This window comes from Euprymna scolopes, chromosome 16 (genome assembly GCF_053919585.1).
Source record: "Euprymna scolopes isolate OS-2025 chromosome 16, ASM5391958v1, whole genome shotgun sequence".
In the NCBI taxonomy this organism is placed as follows: domain Eukaryota; kingdom Metazoa; phylum Mollusca; class Cephalopoda; order Sepiida; family Sepiolidae; genus Euprymna; species Euprymna scolopes.
In genome coordinates, this window is record NC_136497.1 from 21229885 (window position 1) to 21250447 (window position 20563).

The following is a 20563-nucleotide window of genomic DNA, read 5'->3' on the forward strand; positions in this document are numbered from 1 at the left end:
TAACGCTCACAGAAAACATGAGTTGGAAGAATTGCATTGAGAGTATCGCCAGGACCGCTGCGAAGAAGGTAGGCTCTTTCTACTGTGCTAGAAAGATACAAATACCCGAAAATATCCTATACCTCTATAAGGCCACCATTCGCCCATGTATGCAGTATTGTTGTCATATTTGGGCTGGTGCATCTGCCACGAGTCTCTCGCTCCTAGACAAGGTTCAAAAGAGAGTCGCCAATCTGATAGGTCCTGAACTGTCAGCTAAACGTCAGCCTCTGTCCCATCGGCGAAATGTTGCATCCCTCTGGCTGTTCTACAAGTACCTTAACGGCGAATGCTCTGACGAACTGCAAGCACTTGTACCCCTTCAATGTAAATACCCCCGACAAACTCGACAATTAGCTAAATTTCACCCCTTCACAGTAGAGATCCCTAGATGCAAGAGAGCCTTCTACAGTAGTTTCTTCCCCAGAACTGCTAGATTTTGGAATTTCCTTCCAGGTTCATGCTTCCCCAACTGTACTGACATGCAGAAGTTCAAGTGCAACGTGAACCGACATCTTGCTGCCCAACTCCCTACATAGTACACCTGATGCTTATATCCCTGATAGTAGCCCCCTACAACAAAGTGGCAATGTGCCTTGTTTGGGGTAAAAATGTATAAAAATAAAAAAATTAAAAAATGATCTGATTTCCCTGAGAAGACTATCGTGCCATACTCTGTCAAAAGCCTTGGACATCTCTAGAGCTACTGCACAAGACTCCGCTGCCTTATCCGATGCATTGTATATACGTTCAGAAATTACAGTTAGGATATCTGCAGTAGAACAGCCTTGCCTAAATCCATACTATTGGTCGGACAAAATTTAGCAACTGTTTAACCGTGGACTAAAGCTTGGTTAATTATGAACTCTAAAAGAATTTGGGCGAAAGAACTGACCCTTAAATTATCGCTCTATTAGCCATCTCCCTCTTTTCGCCAAAATATTTAACTGTTACCACAGAATCAGTTTTCCAGCAGTCACGTAAGCAAGATTCGTTTAGCCATTTGTTTAAAAGTTTTGAGGAGAACTGGGGCAACCTCAGCCGAGCATTTTTGATAGTACAGCCGTTTATATATATATATATATATATATATATATATATATATATATATATATATATATATATATATAGCTTAGTGAGTTAGAAGAAAAGAGTAAACCCAATTCTACAAAAGGGGACTTATCGGGACAATATAAAGCTCAACAAGTATCATTGGAGCTTCTGTAGGAGAACAATAGGAATGGGACATGAAGTCACAAATATATATATATATATATATATATATATATATATATATATATATATATATACTTAATTTACTCACATAAAATTAATATACGAAAGTACAGATTTATGCCTAAACTTTAAGGTATTTACTTCAAAAGTGCTCAATACGTAGTTAGAGCTAGTTAGTAATTTATAAAATGTATATGGCGATTAAGCTACACTGAATAGTGGATGAAATGCGGAATATTCAGTGTAGCTTAATCGCCATATATATTTTATAAATTACTATATATATATATATGTATATATATATATATATATATATATATGTATATGTGTGTGTGTGTGATGTCTATTATCTATGCAGGGGCATTTTATTGACAGATGCAACCGAGACGACAACAACACTCTGAAGTGGTGTATAATTCTATAATAATCTTACACACCGATGAAATAGAATTACCACTCATCCACACTATACCTCTCCTTTAGCCTTTAAACATATACTACATCCATTTAAGACTATGATAAAGACCCAGTACACCTTTCTACATTACATTCTATATAATACGCTCCTAGTTTATTTAGAATTCGATAACCCCCCCCAACATCATCTATAATTTTAATTGATCTATTTCGTTCCTAATGAATCCCAGGCTAGACGCAGCATCCCCATTATGTTACCTAGCAACTTCTCTACTCTTCTGATGAGGCTTCGAAATGCCTTGGCATAAATAGTCCCTTCTATCCCCCAACTAATTGTTTATATTCTCTTATTGAATAAATGAACCAATCTATATTTACCAATATATAGTTTTTGTGACTTCATTCCTCATTCCTATTGTTCTCCTTTATATATATATATATATATATATATATATATATATATATATGTATATATATATATATATATATATATATAAATCTATTATATTCGCAACACTTATGTTGCATTTAGAAGCATATTTTACAAACAAAAATTGTTAATATATAAAATAAATATTTAAAAAAAAAACTAAGCTTGACCAAATTGATGCGAAATATTTAATGGATTCTGGAACTAATAGACAAATTAAATAACATAAAGTCTAGGATAACGTAATATGTAATTGGACAGATTAAACACTATAGGCACCATTAACGTATTTGATAATGCGTTTAAATAATAATATTCGTTTAAATAATAATATTCGTTTAAATAATAATATTCGTTTAAATAATAGCAATTAATTAATTTTACTTTTGTTCTTCGAATTTTCTTTTTTTAAAACAAACTCCTATCAATCTCCGGATCCCTGAATTTTGATCGTACATGACTGACCACTTTAATAAAACTATTGCATAATATTTTTGTTATTTAGAAACTTTTTTCAATTTTCTTATCATTTTGTTATAGGCATGGGGCATCGTACGGAATGTATAAAATTCACCCGCATATTCAGACAGTCAGACAGAAAGATCTTTTTTATGATTCTAACTGTTATTTTAAGTGCAATTGTTTGTATCTTTCTAGCATTTGGTGTACTGGATATATTCACCATGTAGTTTTTGAAATTCTTTTCCTTCTTCTATAATTACTGGAATGATGGGAATCTTCCTAAGATTCCAGTTTCTTTTAATGTCGTACATAAGTCCTGAGTATTTTGTTATCGTTTCCCTGCCAGCTCTGATTAAGACAGTATAAACGCGTTTTTTAATAATATCTTTTGATAGTAAGTTATAATTTACACTAAGTTTAATTCAAATTCATGGAGGTTTTCTAAAATTTTAACCCATGTGAAATGTTGACTACATCTGTGTATCTTTTCTGTTTTGAAATCCGATAAAGAATGATATATTGTTTATAAGTTGAAACAAACAAAGAAGAAATACAGAAAAAAACGGGCAATTCTTTTTCAATGAACGACGCACGTTTATTCGACATTAATCATAAAACTGCAATTTGGGCGGTTAAATAATTAAATTACAATCTATTTTATGCGGGCCTTAAGTGGGTCGTATGTTTAATGTGCTTGCTTTAACAATGATAATTTCTCTATTGTACTGAACTCTTTATAGGATCTGGATGTGGCAACAAATTCCCAGAACTAACGCCACCCGGACCGACTGTCTGTCTACCCGGGAACGACGCAAGCGCTTGCCCTGCCCCCATCTTCATACACGCGCCGCTGTATGATTGCGTGACCGGAGCTCAATGCTGTGTTATGGTAAGAAATTAGCATTATTGTTATTATTGTTGTTATTCTTGTTATTGTTATTATTATTGTTGTTATTCTTGTTATTGTTGTTGTTATTGTTATTATTGTTGTTGTTATTGTTATTATTATTGTTGTTATTGTTGTTGTTATTGTTGTTATTGTTGTTATTGTTATTATTGTTGTTATTGTTGTTATTGTTGTTGTTATTCTTGTTATTGTTGTTGTTATTGTTATTATTATTGTTGTTATTATTGTTGTTATTGTTGTTATTGTTATTATTATTGTTGTTATTGTTATTATTGTTGTTGTTATTGTTATTATTGTTGTTGTTATTGTTATTATTATTGTTGTTATTGTTATTATTGTTGTTATTCTTGTTATTGTTATTATTGTTGTTGTTATTGTTATTATTGTTGTTATTATTATTATTATTATTATTATTATTATTATTGTTATTATTGTTGTTATTGTTATTATTGTTGTTGAGTTTTATGGCATATCAATCATCGTTAGGTAATTCCATGTCGAAGTCGTTTTTTATGAAATCAATTTGTTCGATTAATTTCCATAGATTTTTGTTATATGCACGACCTAGTATTCATAAGTGGTCACTCATTTAGTATTGGCCAGATTTAAAATTGCTTTACTTTTGTTACTTTACATGCACCCCAAAATATGGTATGTTATCTTATCAGTTCGAATTGATTAAACGTGATTTTACGTATTAATTAATGAACTTCCATATCCATTTTCGTCCAGCTCTGAACCCGATAATACTATTTTTATGACTTTGAAATTTTGATAATTTCAATGTTTCAAGATATAAAATAAAATACGATCATGATGTAAGTTTTGCAAGCGTATTTTTCACCAGACACATACAGAGACAACATTATAACTTTAATTCAACCATATACTAGCAAGGAGACACGACGTTACACGGGATTGAATGATGATCAACGAAAGTTCTACACTTCCAATACTTTTATTGTGATCGGAATCGGTGAAATGGTCTATTTTCAATAAAATCGATTGCTTGCTTGTTCTAGTTCGAGACCCACCGTGGTAAACTGGGAGGAAACTTCACATGTCTCCCTGCAGTGACTTAGTCGAAACTGCACTGTAGGGAACTTACTGTTGATTCGATGAGATTATTTCATATAATGGTTTGAATTAAACTTTAAATTGCAAAAAATCAAATATTGTTCAATTGTGCTTTAAACAGAAAAATACATTTCGAACTCGCCCTTTTCTTATAAAAAAATCTGTTGTTGATTTTATACGTCGGTCCATTCTGCTTGTACGGTGATAACACTTCTCAAATGCACTTGTGATGTTAGGCTGTATAAGAGTGTTAACTTTGGTCAAAATTAAACTGTTCCTTCTTTAATCAGAATTTTATCGACTTTCTATACTTATCGATGGGAAAACTATCTAAGAACAAATAAACCGTGTATTTCTTCTTTTTCATCTTCTTCTTCTTTGATTCTGGTAGTGTCGCCGTCTCTCACGTTGGCGGCTGTAAAGAGGCACACACGGATTCATCAAAATTTAAAGAAAACACACTATTTAGTGTTTTCTCTCTCCAATGCGTTTCAGCATTAAATGCAAATCACTTTCCTTCTTCAAGTGTCCATCGTAGACTGCACATATTATGAACTTGCATGCGCATCAGCGTAAAATCTAAAGTGGTTTTGCGCAGCAATAAATTGGCAGCATTTAAACGATTTCGCTTCTTTTCCACCGTTCCAAATTGTACGCAACACGAAGCATGAAGTATGTTGGAGCAACGATGAAAAGGCGGGGAATTGTTGCTTCGTTTATTCTTGGAATGCGATAATGGAAACGGTACGTTCAAGAGCGAAGAGATACCGGGTAGACTAAACTGTAATTGACTGTGTGAAAAGATATTTTAATATAGTGAGTCACTTTTGTTCCATCAGTTGACGAGAAAACCACAAGCGTAACAGGTGGTCACGCTGGTGACTTTCATCATGGCCACTTGAATTAAGTAAATATACTTACAGTAACATATGGATATAATATAAATTATGACACAAAGTAGCTTACGATGTAAAGTAACTTATAAAAAGTAACTTAGACCCAAAGTAACATAAATGCACACATGACGAAAAGTATTGAATGACATAAAGAAACGTATAATTCAAGAAAGGTATAATGTAAAGAAAAATATGACGAAAATTATCGTATGAACCAAAGCAATCTATGATTAAAATTAACCGTTGACGCAAAGTAACTAATGATGCATATTAATTAATGACACCAAATAATAAATGACGCAAAGAAACTAATGACGCAAAGTAACTAATGACGTATAGTAAGTAATAACGCAAAGTAATAATGCATAGTAAGTAATAATGCAAAGTAACTAACGACGCATAGTAACTAATGACGTAAAGTAACTAATGACGCATAGTAACTAATGACTCAAAGTAACTAATGAAACAAAGTAACTAATGATGCAAAGTAACTAATGATGCAAAGTAACTAATGAGGCAAAGTAACTAATGACATAAAATAACTAATGACATAAAATAACTAATGACATAAAATAACTAATGATGCAAAGTAACTAATGATGCAAAGTAACTAATGACGCATAGTAACTAATGACTCAAAGTAACTAATGAAACAAAGTAACTAATGATGCAAAGTAACTAATGATGCAAAGTAACTAATGACGCATAGTAACTAATGACTCAAAGTAACTAATGAAACAAAGTAACTAATGACGCAAAGTAACTAATGATGCAAAGTAACTAATGATGCAAAATAACTAATGACATAAAATAACTAATGACATAAAATAACTAATGACATAAAATAACTAATGATGCAAAGTAACTAATGAAACAAAGTAACTAATGAAACAAAGTAACTAATGACTCAAAGTAACTAATGATGCAAAGTAACTAATGTTGCAAAATAGGGAGGATGTTGCAATATTTTGGAACACTAATGGGGTATAATCCCACACAGTCAGACGATTCTATTTATAAAGGATGCTGCTAAGAACTGACGAATCAAATTAATTCACGTGCTGCTACCAACCAATCAGAAACCAGAATTGCTTCATAAATATTGAACTTTTTCTGGAGCAATTTCACATGTTCTTTCCCGGGTTTCGACACGGTAAGAATATTTTGTTCTGTGGAACTGTCTACTACAAACAAGTCACCTCCCAGGACTTGTGTGTAACAGTGAACCATCTGAAACTGTTCTGAAACTCAAAATGGCTTACACTTCTAGATGATGCAAAGTAACTAATGACATAAAATAACTAATGCCATAAAATAACTAATAACATAAAATAACTAATGAAACAAAATAACTAATGAAACAAAGTAACTAATGAAACAAAGTAACTAATGACACAAAGTAACTAATGACACAAAATAACTAATGACGCATTATAACTAATGACGTATTTAAAATAATGACGCTTAGTAACTAATGACGCAAAATAACTAATGATGCATAGTAATTAGTGAGTCATGGTAACTAATGACGCATAGTAACTTATAACGAGAAGTAACATACGATATAAAACAACATCGTATGACACAAGGTAACGTATGATATAAAGTAATCTATGATGCAAATAAACCTATAACCAACAGAAATTTATTAAGCAATGTAACGTTTGATAATGCCGTACAACCACATCCGTTAAGTTCCATCTTTATTTTCGGTGACTTTAATGCTCATTATACTGACTGGCTCCCACACTCTTATCACACATCATATCATTGTTGATGAAATCTTAACTTTTCCCTCATAACTTGGCCCAAGTTACGCCCATCCCTACATGTTTTCTGTAAAATGACTTCAACCATTTTTACTTGATCTTTTTCTCACTTTTGTTTCTGAATCATATTCTGTTTTCTCTTTTTCTCCGTTGGATTCTTCTGATAATCTGTTGATGGTGAGATTGATTTTTCTGTCAAGTCTTTAGTTGATCGTCCCTTTCATAGGAAGATGTTTAACTCCAGGAGGGCTTATTGGGATAGTCTCATCAACTTTCTATGTGACATTTCATGGAGTCCTGTTTTTGGTATGTCTCCGAATGCGTCTTAGGAGGTTACTGACTGGCTTTTGTTAGAATTGACACCTTCATTTCTCATTATCAGTTTCAAAGCGAACCTCATTCTCCTTCCTGGTTTTCATCTGTTTGTGCCTCTACCATTGCTCATCTTAATCATTACTTCAATCAGTATCGTCGGGATGGTTCTGAAGATTCTAAATAATCCTGGAGAAGACAGCAATTCCTGAGGCTATCTAGCTATTCTCAAGGGATTCGTGACCCTATCTCCTCTCAAACAGTCGGCTATGGTGACTTTTGAAGAATCTATAATATTAATAGTGACAAATCTGCTATTCGCCCTCTTTTTAATGGTCTCCAGTTTATTTCATTTACTCAGAATTAGACTGATCCTTTTGCTCGCCTTTTTGCTAAAATTCTTTTATCGATAATTCTGGTGCTGTTCTTCTGGATTTTCCTTTGAAACCTGATCAAACTCTTGATTCTGTAATTATCATTCCAAAGATGGTTGCTAAAATAATTGCTGATCTTGACTAATCTAAGGTTCCTGGTCCTGATTTGATTCTTGTTGTTGTTCTCAAACGTTGTACACCTGAAGTTTCTTCAATCTATATTATTCAATCTCTGTTTATCTCAGTTCTGTTAGAAGAAGTCCTATGTTGTCCCTATCGTCAAAAATACTAGTAATCGATCTGATCTAACTAAATATCGTCGTGTTAGCCTTCTCTCTGTTATTAGCAAATGTTTTGAGATGTTTGTCAATTGCTATTAATTCTCTACTTGAAGCAACCTCCGACTACAGCTCCGCCAACAACGACAGCAGCCCCAACCACAACACCTGAACCGACTACAACAACACCTGAACCGACTACAACGACCCCAGAGCCAACAACGACCACGCCATCACCAACGCCAGGTCAACCAGGTCAGAATAATTACATTGAATATTTCTTTCTGAAAAAAAAAATACTTCTCTTCATATTTGAATTTTTTAACAAAAAAGAATGATTCAACATTTTTTCTTCTCAGCTGAGTAATTTGTAGTTAGACTATAAATAATAATAATAATAATAATAATAATAATAATGCAAAAAGTAAGCCACACAAACTACAAACACTAACCAATCTTATGAAAACTGCAACAGAAGTAAAATAATGGGATCAAAAGAAAACCACAGGAAACTGGCGCTGCAAAAATTCTTATAAACTGACCCCCCCCCCCCGAACAAGCGTCATCCTTGGCTAATTCCACGCAAAATAGGCGTGAAGGGGCAAGGAGGATGGAATGACCGTGAATGGAAAAAAATAACAAGACTTCTATTGAATAAGTGCTAAGAGTACTTACAGTCGCTGCCAGTGAGACACTAATAGCAACCGGATGTTGCGAAAATACAAAGTCATTTGCAAAAATTGTCGGAAGAGGCGCATGTTACCGGAAATATGGTGAAACTCGTTGTCACTCTGACTCCAGAAAACACTACTGGTTATTGTCAGTTAGTAATCTCTGATAATGGCCTGTGTGATAACTACTAGGAAATACAAATAATAATAATAATAATAATAATAATAATAATAATAATAATAATAATAATAATAATAATAATAACAATAATAACAATAATAACAATAATAATAACAATAATAACAACAATAATAATAATAATAATAATAATAACAATAATAATAATAATAATAATAATAACAATAACAATAATAATAATAATAATAATAATAATAATAATAATAATAGTAATAATAATAATAATAATAATAATAATAATAACAATAATAACAATAATAACAACAACAACAACAACAACAACAACAACAATAATAATAATAATAATAATAATAATAATAATAATAATAATAAAGTGTAAACACGTGGGCAGTATATACTCTGAACTGTTTATAAGCTGGACCAAAAAAGAACTAAGGAATCTCAACTAGAAGACCAGGAACCCCATGACGATGCACAGTACACTACATCCAAAAGATGATATTGGCCGACTATATGTGAAAAGTAAAGACGGAGATAGAAGGCTGGTCTGTATAGAAGACTGTGTAAATGACACACAAAAAGAATTGGAAAAATACAAAATGCAGAAAGAATAATTACTACAGCAAGAGGCCCTGAAAAAACGAAAAATAGAAAGAAAACGAGGAAAAAAATGAGAAGAGAAGTAGCTACACGTAAGGATGACTAAAGATGAGACGAACAAAAACACCTGGAAATGTCCACAAAAAGGAAACCTAAACAGGGAAACAGAATCCCTTATAATAGCCGCACAAGATAACGCGATTTGAACCAACCACATCAAAGCAAAGATCGACAAGACACAAGAAATGCAGACTCTGCGAACAAAAGACGAAACAATAAACTACATAAAAAGTGAATGTAGCAAACTAGCCCCCCCCCCCAATATAAAAATATTCACGATCAAGTCGGGAAGTCAGCACACTGGCAGATGATTGCACCTTGTACACCCAGATAAATGGTACAAACACAAAACGGACAGCAGTATTGAAATATGAAACTCACAAGATCCTATGAAACATGGATATACAAACGGATACACCCATCCAAGCAAGAAGACCGGATATCATAATAGTTAACACGACGGAAAATACCTGCCAGATTGTAGATTTTACCGGTTCAACAGATCACACACCGAAGATGAAGGTCACGGATGGGCAGATCAAATACACGGAACTGGTCAGAGAAGTCAAAAGGATCTGGAAAACGAAGAAAGTTAAGATAACACCACTAATAGTAGGAGCGCTAATAACAATACCGAAAAACTTTGAAAAAAGAATGGGAAAGATTGGAATTAAGAAGGATAGCTGAGAAGATACAACGGATAACAATAATGAAAGAAATATTAAGGAAAACTCTTGAATATGGAGCCTAACACACGAAATACAGACACAAATTGAACACAGAGAAACGACTATATATGTAAGGCAAAAGAACATCACCTAGAATCAAATCTTTCTTTTTCTTAGTGTGTGTCACCATAAAGTGGCACCACACCAAATAAATGAGGGTCAAGGAGGATGGAAAGATCAAGAGGAAGCATTAACCAGACCTCCGCTGGTTGAGTGCAAAGAGGATTGGGACCTTGGGGAGGCTAATTGCCACCCAAACTCCAGTGAAGATCAATGATCGCTGCAAACGAGAAATCAATGATATGCAGCTGTTGCGATAACACAAATTCTTTTACAAAGGTTATCGAAAAAGGTGGAGAGTACTGGAAATTTGCGAAGTCTTGTTGTCACTCAGATTCCAGAGAACTCGACGATTCGGTCTGAGAGAAAGAGCGACCTTTGATGATGGCTTGTGTGACTTCTCCTAGTGAGTAAATAATAATAACAATAATAGATTTCTAATTCACATTTGAACATTTAAAGTCGCCTTTACATAATTTGTGAAGTGTTTTCGTAGTAAAAGTGTGATTTGATTGTTGAAAAAAAATGAACTAAAACATACAGAGAAATCACACAAGACAGTGAAAAGTAATAATATATGATTAAATGAGAAACGTCTTTGCAAAACTAATTGTGTCTACGACTTAATTAAAAGATCTCTTTATTATAAAATGATTCCTTTTATTCCTAAACAAGCCAATTCTTTAAATGCGTCCAATTCAAGTTAGGAATAATTTAAATGGAGACGTTTACTTGGCGTCTTATTCGGGTAAAGCCAGCATTCAAAAGAGAGCGAACAAAAACTTTCTGTCTTCATCCCTTTAAAATTAAGTCTGCTGATTGGTTAAAAAGAATCAGATAAGGCTGTTGATTGGTTAAAAAGAATCAGATAAAGCTGTCTTGTCTAATCAGATAAGACTGTTTTAGAACAAAAGAGCGTAATTTATTGTCGTGAGAGACGAAGGCATAGAATCTATTTTAGACAAAGGGGAAAACCTTTTTAAGTACTTATGCAGAATAACGATCATGCTATAGTCAAAATTTTCTAATCAGTTCATGTAAAACATCGGAAAGTGCCAAAGGAAAATTTCGTGAATTTTACCGCGCAAACGCTAGTCGCCATTTTTTTTCATTGAAAAGTATATTATTTCTGTTATTACAAACGCTAATCGCAATTTTTTATTGAAAAGTTATTATTTCTGTTATATTAAATTCTTTTTGTTAGGAAGAAAATACAAGGAATAATTATTGGATAGTTTTTTACGAAACTTTAAGAAAATTCAAATTCAAATTATGAAAAGTAAACCCTCATTGTAATATAAGTTTACTGAATAAATATTTACTGTTTTAATAAGAAACAAATGATAGAAAAAAATATTTTAGTTTTATATGATTTTTTTAAATGATTTTTTTTTTGTTCAAATTAAAATAAATATTCAGTTTTTCTCCATATATAATATTTTAATTGCAGAAATTACCCTCTGAACGAATGTACCGTAGGTTTGCAACAACAGATGCCACATACAAATTCCATGCATCTACCCTGATAGCCACTATTTTATGTAGCTTACCACTCCAATTTCTGCCACATTCACTTGTAATAATAAAATGCTACATTACATTTGATGAGCGATATCATCACAATCGCCACATCTATAGAGGAAGAAGTTCCTATTTTTCTTTCTCAATATATAGTGTTCCAACCGCTACCAATTGAGACCGGGTCAAATATTATATTTTCCTACGATATTGTGCTTGCACCGCCACTAAATGGTCTTTACATGCATACACATAACATACTCTTTTTATTTTTTCGATTCACAAAAAATAAAGTCACCCCTGCCTTATTCCGTTCATTGTGATTGGCTAATATCTTACCATTCTTATATTCGGAATTAACAGTATCAACAGCATAAACGGTCGCTAACCCACCATTCAAATATGACGTCGCAATGATACCTATTCTCCCCCCCCTCTGAATAATAGCTGTGCTCTTTTTCTTAGATTATGCCGACAAAACACACCGGACCTTTAATAGATGAAATAAAATACATTGCTTCTTTCCATTTTTACACGAATTTTCCCTATTTACAAATACTGCTACATGGCGATATTTCGGTAGATGGCGAACATAGGAACATACGGACACAGAAACATGTTGACCGCAGAGAACTAGATTTATTTATTGCACGCGCGTCTTTATATATAGAAAATTTATTGTCTCCGCAAAATCTAATCGCGATTTTCGTAATTAGCGTACTCGGAAACCTACAAAAGCCGTCAATTTAAAGACATTTGAGGGGGTTGATTTGCTGTAAAAAAAAACAAAAAAAAACGTAAAACCATGACAAAAAAGGAACAGTAAGAAAAAAAAGTAAATAATAAAAAAAATCAAAGTTATGAATTTTTTTAGTATTTTTTATAACAAAATAATGCTCATGCTCAGTATAGACTAACGGTTTTCGTTGAAAAAAAAGTAGTAAAAATTGTGAATTGATTAGAGTAGGTTGTTTTCATGGTCGTTTTGGTTAATAAGTTCAATACGTTTGATATAATCGGACGGTTGTTTGTCGAGTGTCGCTGCGCGCCGAACGAGATCCACGGAGAAACGTAATGTAAACAGTAGAATATATATATATATATATATATATATATATATATATATATATATAGAGAGAGAGAGAGAGAGAGAGAGAGAGAGACAGACAGACAGACAGACAGACAGACAGAGAAACATAGACAAAGTGTGGAAGATCATATATATTTATATATGATGATTGCAACGTCTTGTCAAACGAGTGCCACTTCATCAGACATTTAAAATCCATGAGCCCAAATGTCTGAGGGAGTATCTATACAAATATGATGTTACAGAGTCTTAGCTTTGTACGACAGCTAAGTTTCTCTCTCAGTTCAAAATGTTGAGATCCAGCAACAAGCAAGAGCAAGATAGCCAGCAACAAATTAAACTGCAGACCAGCTTAATGCGGGTAATAGTCTTGCGCTTTATGGTTTTTTAAATCAGAGATTTGCTTCTCCTAGAAAGGTTGCCTTCACCACGGCTTACGGGAGCCCTCTCCACCCCAATAAACATACACACACACACACACACACACACACACACACACACACACACACACACACACACACAAATATACACGGTGCTAGTTGGCCGTTAACCCAGAAAAAAGAGTTCATTCGCCCTTTGGAAAGTCTTGTTTTTAATCCTTCAGGGAGACTAGCCGCCCTCCTCACCAAACAAGTCTGGTGGGGGAACCAGTTTAGTCGCCGGTAACCCGACCATGAGGCAGGTAGTACTGGGTTGCATGATACCAGTAGCACATGACATGACCTGACAAATTATATATTATTTATATATACATATATATATACATACATATATATTCTTCACAACTCTCTCTACCTCTCTACCTCTCTCCCTCTCCCTCCTTCTGTCTGTCTGTCTCTCCCTCTCCCTCCTTCTGTCTGTCTGTCTCTCTCTCTCCTTCTCCTTCTCTCTCTCTCTATCTCTCTCTGGATATTATTTTTTATAATGAAAATAAAATACAGTTTGCCACACTTATTCCGTCTCAAAAAAAATTTTTAATTTTGTCTGGGGGGGGGGTCCATTCAAACAAACTACGCCACAGCAACGCATGACCGGGTACAGATAGTTCTTATAATAAGCCAATGATAGCAAATAAATGTTTACTTAAATGACGTAAGCTGCTGCGATTTCATTGGTTCGGCGTTTCGGCACCTTTGTTTTACGTAAACTACTCGAAAAATTCCGACGACAGTACCGTCCTTATGCTACACAAGTACCAATCTGTTTTTTTAATGTCCCAAACGGGAATTTTAAAATCAGTATTCAAAACAAAAACTGATAATGCGCTTATGAGAAACGTTTTATTTTTCTATTGGAATTCATTTTTTAGGTCAAACTTGTGGTAATAAATTCCCAGAATTAACTCCTCCGGGTCCAATCCTCTGCCTTCCGGGATCAGGTGAGGGGGCCTGCCCGGCACCAGTGTTTGCCTATGCACCGTTTTTCGAATGCATTGCAGGATACCAATGCTGTGCTTTGGTAAGTAGCCATCTCTATTTACATTTTTTTCAATATCTTTCATTAGCACGGCGGTTATCAAAAGTCTACCTCGTGTTTTTACTTAACTAATTAACATGCGAAAAAAGGTTAATTTATTTGAATAATATAACCTAGTATCACGAATGTGACCAATAAATATAGGAATATTAATGTAAAATTGAAGTTTAGACGTCACTTCGAATAAATTTATCTTGTTTGTGCGCTAACAAAAATCATATAAATCTGTGTCGGTTTAAGTAAATTTTCACTTTCGCATTTCAAAGTGGTCAATCTATGACTGTTCATAACTGTTCCATTATCAAATATTAAAGATGCGCTGGTCAGTAACAGCTTGTAATTCAATCTTGACTGTTACGAGATAAACTTTTAATAAACTTGAATTCCTCTTGTGCCATTTCGCTAATAAGGTCGGCGTTATTGTCTTTTAAATCAGGAGAACGACTACAGACGTGGCCAAACCATCGGAGTTTCTCTGTGAAATAATGATTACCTAAAGTCTGGACATCTTATATCGCTTATGGGTTGTGATGTTGGGGTTTTGACCAGTGATACAAAGCTTGAGGATGCGTCGGAGATACTCGAGGTCGAACACTTGAAGTCTCTGAATGTCGGCGACACAGAGTAGGAAATAATAATAATAATAATAATAATAATAATAATAATAATAATAATAATAATAATAATAATAATACATCGACAAAACTGCAGAATCACCGATGTGCAGAATGTGTAATGAAAGGGAAGAAACATTAGCGCATATTGTACCAGAAAGACCCATGCTAGTTCAACATCAATATAAAAAATGGAGACACGGCAAAGTTGCTCAGGTCCTACACTGGACTATATGCAAACTTTATGAGAAGTGAGATGAGCATAAACCAGAAGCGGTGCAGGAAAACAACAATGTTAAACATCTTTGGGATATGCGCATACAAACTGATAACGTCCTTGAACACTCCAGACCTGATATAATTTTATTAAATAAAAACAAGAGAACTTGTTCAATCATTAACGTAGCCTTCCCTTTCGATACCAGAGTGAGAGAGAAAGAACAAGAAAAAAAAATACCAAGATCTAAAATGGGAATTGTTAGACTCTGGAAATGTAAAGAAGTCAAGGTGATACCCTTTGTGATTGGAACGCTTGGGACAATAAAAAAGCCATCACAAATGGCTTAATCAGATTGACAAGACAATTTCTTTTACAATCTTACAAAAGGCTTGCCTGTTTTTTTGGGGGGGGGGTACAAAGTAGTCGCCACTTATCAAGGCCCGGAAGCCACTCAGGGATAGGGGTTATTGTGTGTACAGTACGTTAGTGTTGGAGATTTGATAAAGGGTCTTACTTAAGGGGGTGGTTCATCAGGATTTTGTTTACATTGACATACAGGTTGTAGTCAGGTGGGAAACAGGCAACCGGAACAGAGTTCCACAGGCGTGCACTTCTAAGAAAGAAGCTTTGTTCATGGAATCTAAGTTTTGATTTTGGCACAGATAAGGAGTGGGGAAAATTTTTGACAGTGGTTTCAGCTAGGCGGGTGTTTATCGTGAAAGATTGGTGAGGGGGGGCAGAGATTGGAGTTCAGACGAGCACCTGCCATGGTAGTAACGATAAAATAAAGACAGGCTCGCAACGTCTCTCCTGTGAGAGAGAGGTTGCAGGGAAGAGAAAAGGGCATCACCCACTAGGCTACGAAGCATATTTTGTACTCTGTGAAGGCAGGATAGGCTGTTTTTAGCAACTCCTACCCAGATGTGGCAGCAGTACTCCATCCTTGGACGTACTTGGCTTTTATATCAGGGGTGATATATCTTCTGGAGCAGTAGAAGGATCCTACCATTTTCCCAGCGACCTTGGCAACTGACTTGATGTACGTGTTCCATTTCAGGTCAGAAGTAAAGGTCAAGCCCAGAAGCTTATCAAAACATGGAGCTTCCCCTAGACGAGAGCCATCCATTTCAATTGATGCCAGATGGGGAGCAGAGCGTTGATGATGTAAAGATAGGAGCTTGGTTTTAGATGCATTAAAAGTAACCAGCTACTTCATCCCCCATTGTACCACGCGCTCAAGATAAGAGGATCAGAGCGAACTTTGTCATTTACGACCTTTGATGTATTGCCATAGATGGTCGTGTCATCAGCATAGATGTCCACGAATGATTTAAGCATGGGTTTGGGAGATCATTGCTGTATATCAGGAAGAGAGTTGGGTCTAGGATGGACCCATGAGGGACTCCAGCATTAATATTGAGGGCCTCTGATTTCTGCCCACCAACCACTACTCTTATGAGCCTATCGGGGACAAATGATTTAATGATTGAGTAAACATTTCCAGTTATACCGTAGCTGGAAATCTTGTGAAGTAGGCCCTTATGCCATACCTTATCAAAGGCCTTTGATATGTCAAGATCAATTGCCCTAGTTGGGAACCGCAAAAGTGTTAAGGTATAGCTTGAATGTCTAAAAAATAAATAAATAAAGATAAAAATAAAAAAATAAAAATTTAAAATTAAAAAAAAACATCAGAAAGTTAAGAATGTTATGAAATAATAATAATAATAATATGTCAATGCCTCCAACTCTATGACAGTCGTTGTGATTCCCATTGTACCTATTTACTATGCCTCCCCACGGGACAGAGTTAGACACCAGGGTCGTTTTTTAACGTGGAGAAAAGGTACAAAAATAAAAAATTGTCTCAGTCGTGAAGGATTTCTCCTCCACCGAAAGAGAACAAGAAATAGAAGTGCAGCATCTGAAGAACAGATACTACACTTTGATCTTGTCCCGAAGGCCAAGTTGTTTTTCCCATTGTAATTGAAAAGCTTGGGAACATAACAAAAATCCACCATAAATGACTTAATCAGATTGACAAGACAATTTCTTTTACAATTTTGCAAAAGGATTGCCCGTTGGGAACGACGCTAGTCTTAAAACAGCCTGAATGTCTGAAATCAAAGGAATTGACCTGATGTTTAAGAAAGAAAATCCAACTAAAACATCCAAAGTTTGAGACTACCATAATAATAATAATAATAATAATAATAATAATAATAATAATAATAATAATAATAATAATAATAATCATCGAAAGACACAGACTGCAATATAAAGTTTCTTCGTTTTTATTTGTCTCATATTTGTATGTAAAATATCTTTTAAGTACCAATAAACATTATTTTGCGATATACGACAAAGTATAGTGTAACTTAAAATCGTGTTATTTCATTATTTTCTTTTAGTTAATGTGCAGAGTGGAATATTGAAATTAATAAATTGTATAAACGAAACGAAATATAATTCTTGCGTTGCGGTGTGTGTATAATCTCATGTTGTAGTCAGTAAACCACGTGTTACCATCTCTTTACTCGATCCGTTAATAGGAATACACCGGTTTTCTTTTGTTGGTGGCGGATTATTCGCATAAGAAAGATTTATTGAAATTCAGCTACAGAGAATATTTAAGGCAGAGACGAAACTGTCGTCCCACACGTGTATTTGCTGAAAAAGAAGTCACAAATAACGTCACGTTTGTTTTTCTACCATCTAACGAGTTTACATTTTCACGCAACATCGGTTCATTATTCATCAGATTTGTCGTTCGCTCCGGGGTCATTTTCATTAACCCGTTAATCTTAGTCGCTGATTATGTAACATAATTTGGTTTTATAGTTTTTATAATTGTGAAGTAAAAACATGTATTAAACAAGTGAAGCATGCAGGGTCTGCCGTGAGTTCATAGTGAACGAGGCATAAAAAAATGACAAAGTTCAGCATCCCTCCCATTTAGCCGCAAAAGTCCCCAGAGGACGTCAAATTCTGGTGAAAATGAACAAACGGTTCAGTTTTAGGCCTTAACATATGTTAACTTGAGTTCTGCACCATGCAAAAAAGAAATGACCATTATTTACCTCATCCCCCATTTAGCCCCAAAAGTCCCCAAGGCCTTAACATATTAAAATTTGAGTTCAGCACCATGCAAAACAGATAAATAGACATACACAGAAAATTTTGGACAATTATGGTAAAATAGTCCCCAAAAATGCAGTGTTTTTATTAGCCCTGAAAGAACCCGTTTTTTTTTATTAGCCCTGAAAGAACACGTGGCAAGAGTTATCGCGAAGTATAGACAAACAAAATGATATAGAAATCAGTTAGTTACAAGTTTTCAAAAGGTGTTATAAAAATCTAAGAAATCAATTTTTTTTAATAAGCACAAAAGTGTCAATTTTAGCCTTTTTAACCCGAAAGGCACCCCTAGGGGGGGATAACCGGAGTTTTACCTGAAAATCCAGTCTGTTACTTTTTTACTCATATCATGTTTAATGTTTGTGCAAAAAAATTTTTAATTCTACGGCGTAGTTATTGAGAAAAGTGCGAACAGACGAACGGACGAACAGACAAGGGTGAATTTACAGGTCCTAACTCCTTTTGTCAGGGAATCAATAACTATTTCTTATAAATAATATTAAACTTAGTTATCATTGTACGGAAAATATGCAAACACTTACAAAAACAACAATATAAAAATATTAATACTATTAATAATAATAGTGATAGTAATAATAATAGTAACGAGCGGTACCTGTGAAAATTCCACATCGGCATCTTTCATATGTAATATATAACTGCTGGTCATTCTTTCATATGTACTATATAACTGGGAAAATTCTTTCATATGTAATATATAACTATGAAAATTCTTTCATGTGTAATATATAACTGCTGGTCATTCTTTTATATGTAATATATAACTGTGAAAATTCTTTCATATGTAATATATAACTGTGAAAATTCTTTCATATGTAATATATAACTGCTGGTCATTCTGTGGACGTCCAGTGTGAATGGAGACACTGGGATATTATTTGTTAAAACTGTAAAAATATTTATCTAAGAAATTTGGTTAATGTAGTGTTAGAATATATCGGGTTATTACAGCTTATCTCCAATATCTTTATAGGAGTCTGTGACATATTTCCATTGCATGGACGCCCAGTGCGAACGGAAACCCCACGGTATCATGAAACTATCTTTAGACAGAACAGATACTACCCTTAGATCCTAGCCAAATGACTTGGAGGGTATATTTTAGTTTCATGTACGACCCAAAAGCGCCATCATTAACATTTTTTTTACATTGCGTCTTCGGTGATCGGGAGATTCTATTTATTAAAAAGGATGATAAAAAACGATATTAAATTAGAATATAGATACGCTAATTTAATGTTTGTAGTATGTTATGACCTTCTATCCTCCTTTTTAATGAATAGGATCTCCTGGTCGACTAATTTATAATCTTGAAACCGTGACACACGTACGTACGCACGTGTGTCAAAGGTACTACAGAATTAATATATAGATAATAGTAAGAGTTGTTGTTGTTATAATAATAATAATAATAATAATAATAATAATAATGATAATAATGATAATAATGATAATGACAATAATAATAATAATGACAATAATAATAATAATGACAATAATAATAATAATGACAATAATAATGATAATGACAATAATAATGATAATGACAATAATAATGATAATGACAATAATAATGATAATGACAATAATAATGATAATAATAATAATAATAATAATAATGACAATATTTCTACCACTAGTACAATTTGTTACGAAATTAAGATTCCCATTTTTTTTTATTTCAGGTGGAAAAGTGAAATGTTGCCCGACAAGAATTTTGTGAGAGAATTTCAACAATTGCTGTTTCAAAATTATGTATAGCATGAGAAATAAATCAATTTAATACAATTACCTTATTACAAATGTTTATTTACTTTTTTCAAATACCACGTAAGACTCGACCGGTTATAAATTCATTCCTATTTACATCCCAACTATGACGAGAAATGAGATAACAACATGGTTGCCATCAACACAATTCACACGTGGGAATTTTACATAAAGTCACGCTGATGAGCTGTAGAACAGCGAAACATGTTTTCGTAGCTTACTGTTTTATAAGCAAAATAA

General features: G+C 33.9%; 1 protein-coding gene across 1 annotated transcript; it reads left to right on the forward strand.

Annotated features, from left to right (window-relative positions):
• The first annotated feature begins 3305 nt into the window (after nt 1–3305).
• LOC145296309 (uncharacterized) lies at nt 3306–20250 on the forward strand. The gene is made up of 4 exons (XM_080142509.1): nt 3306–3473; nt 8314–8452; nt 14394–14542; nt 20239–20250. The coding sequence occupies exons 1-4, from the start codon at nt 3471–3473 to the stop codon at nt 20248–20250; spliced, it is 303 nt and encodes a 100-aa protein (XP_079998635.1). The 5' UTR covers nt 3306–3470.
• Nucleotides 20251–20563: the final 313 nt, after the last annotated feature.

Excerpts from the sequence above, each read along its gene's own strand:
- LOC145296309 (XM_080142509.1), top strand. Across the intron at positions 8,453-14,393 it reads ACCAACGCCAGGTCAACCAG|GTCAAACTTGTGGTAATAAA; the intron begins GTCAGAATAATT and ends TTCATTTTTTAG.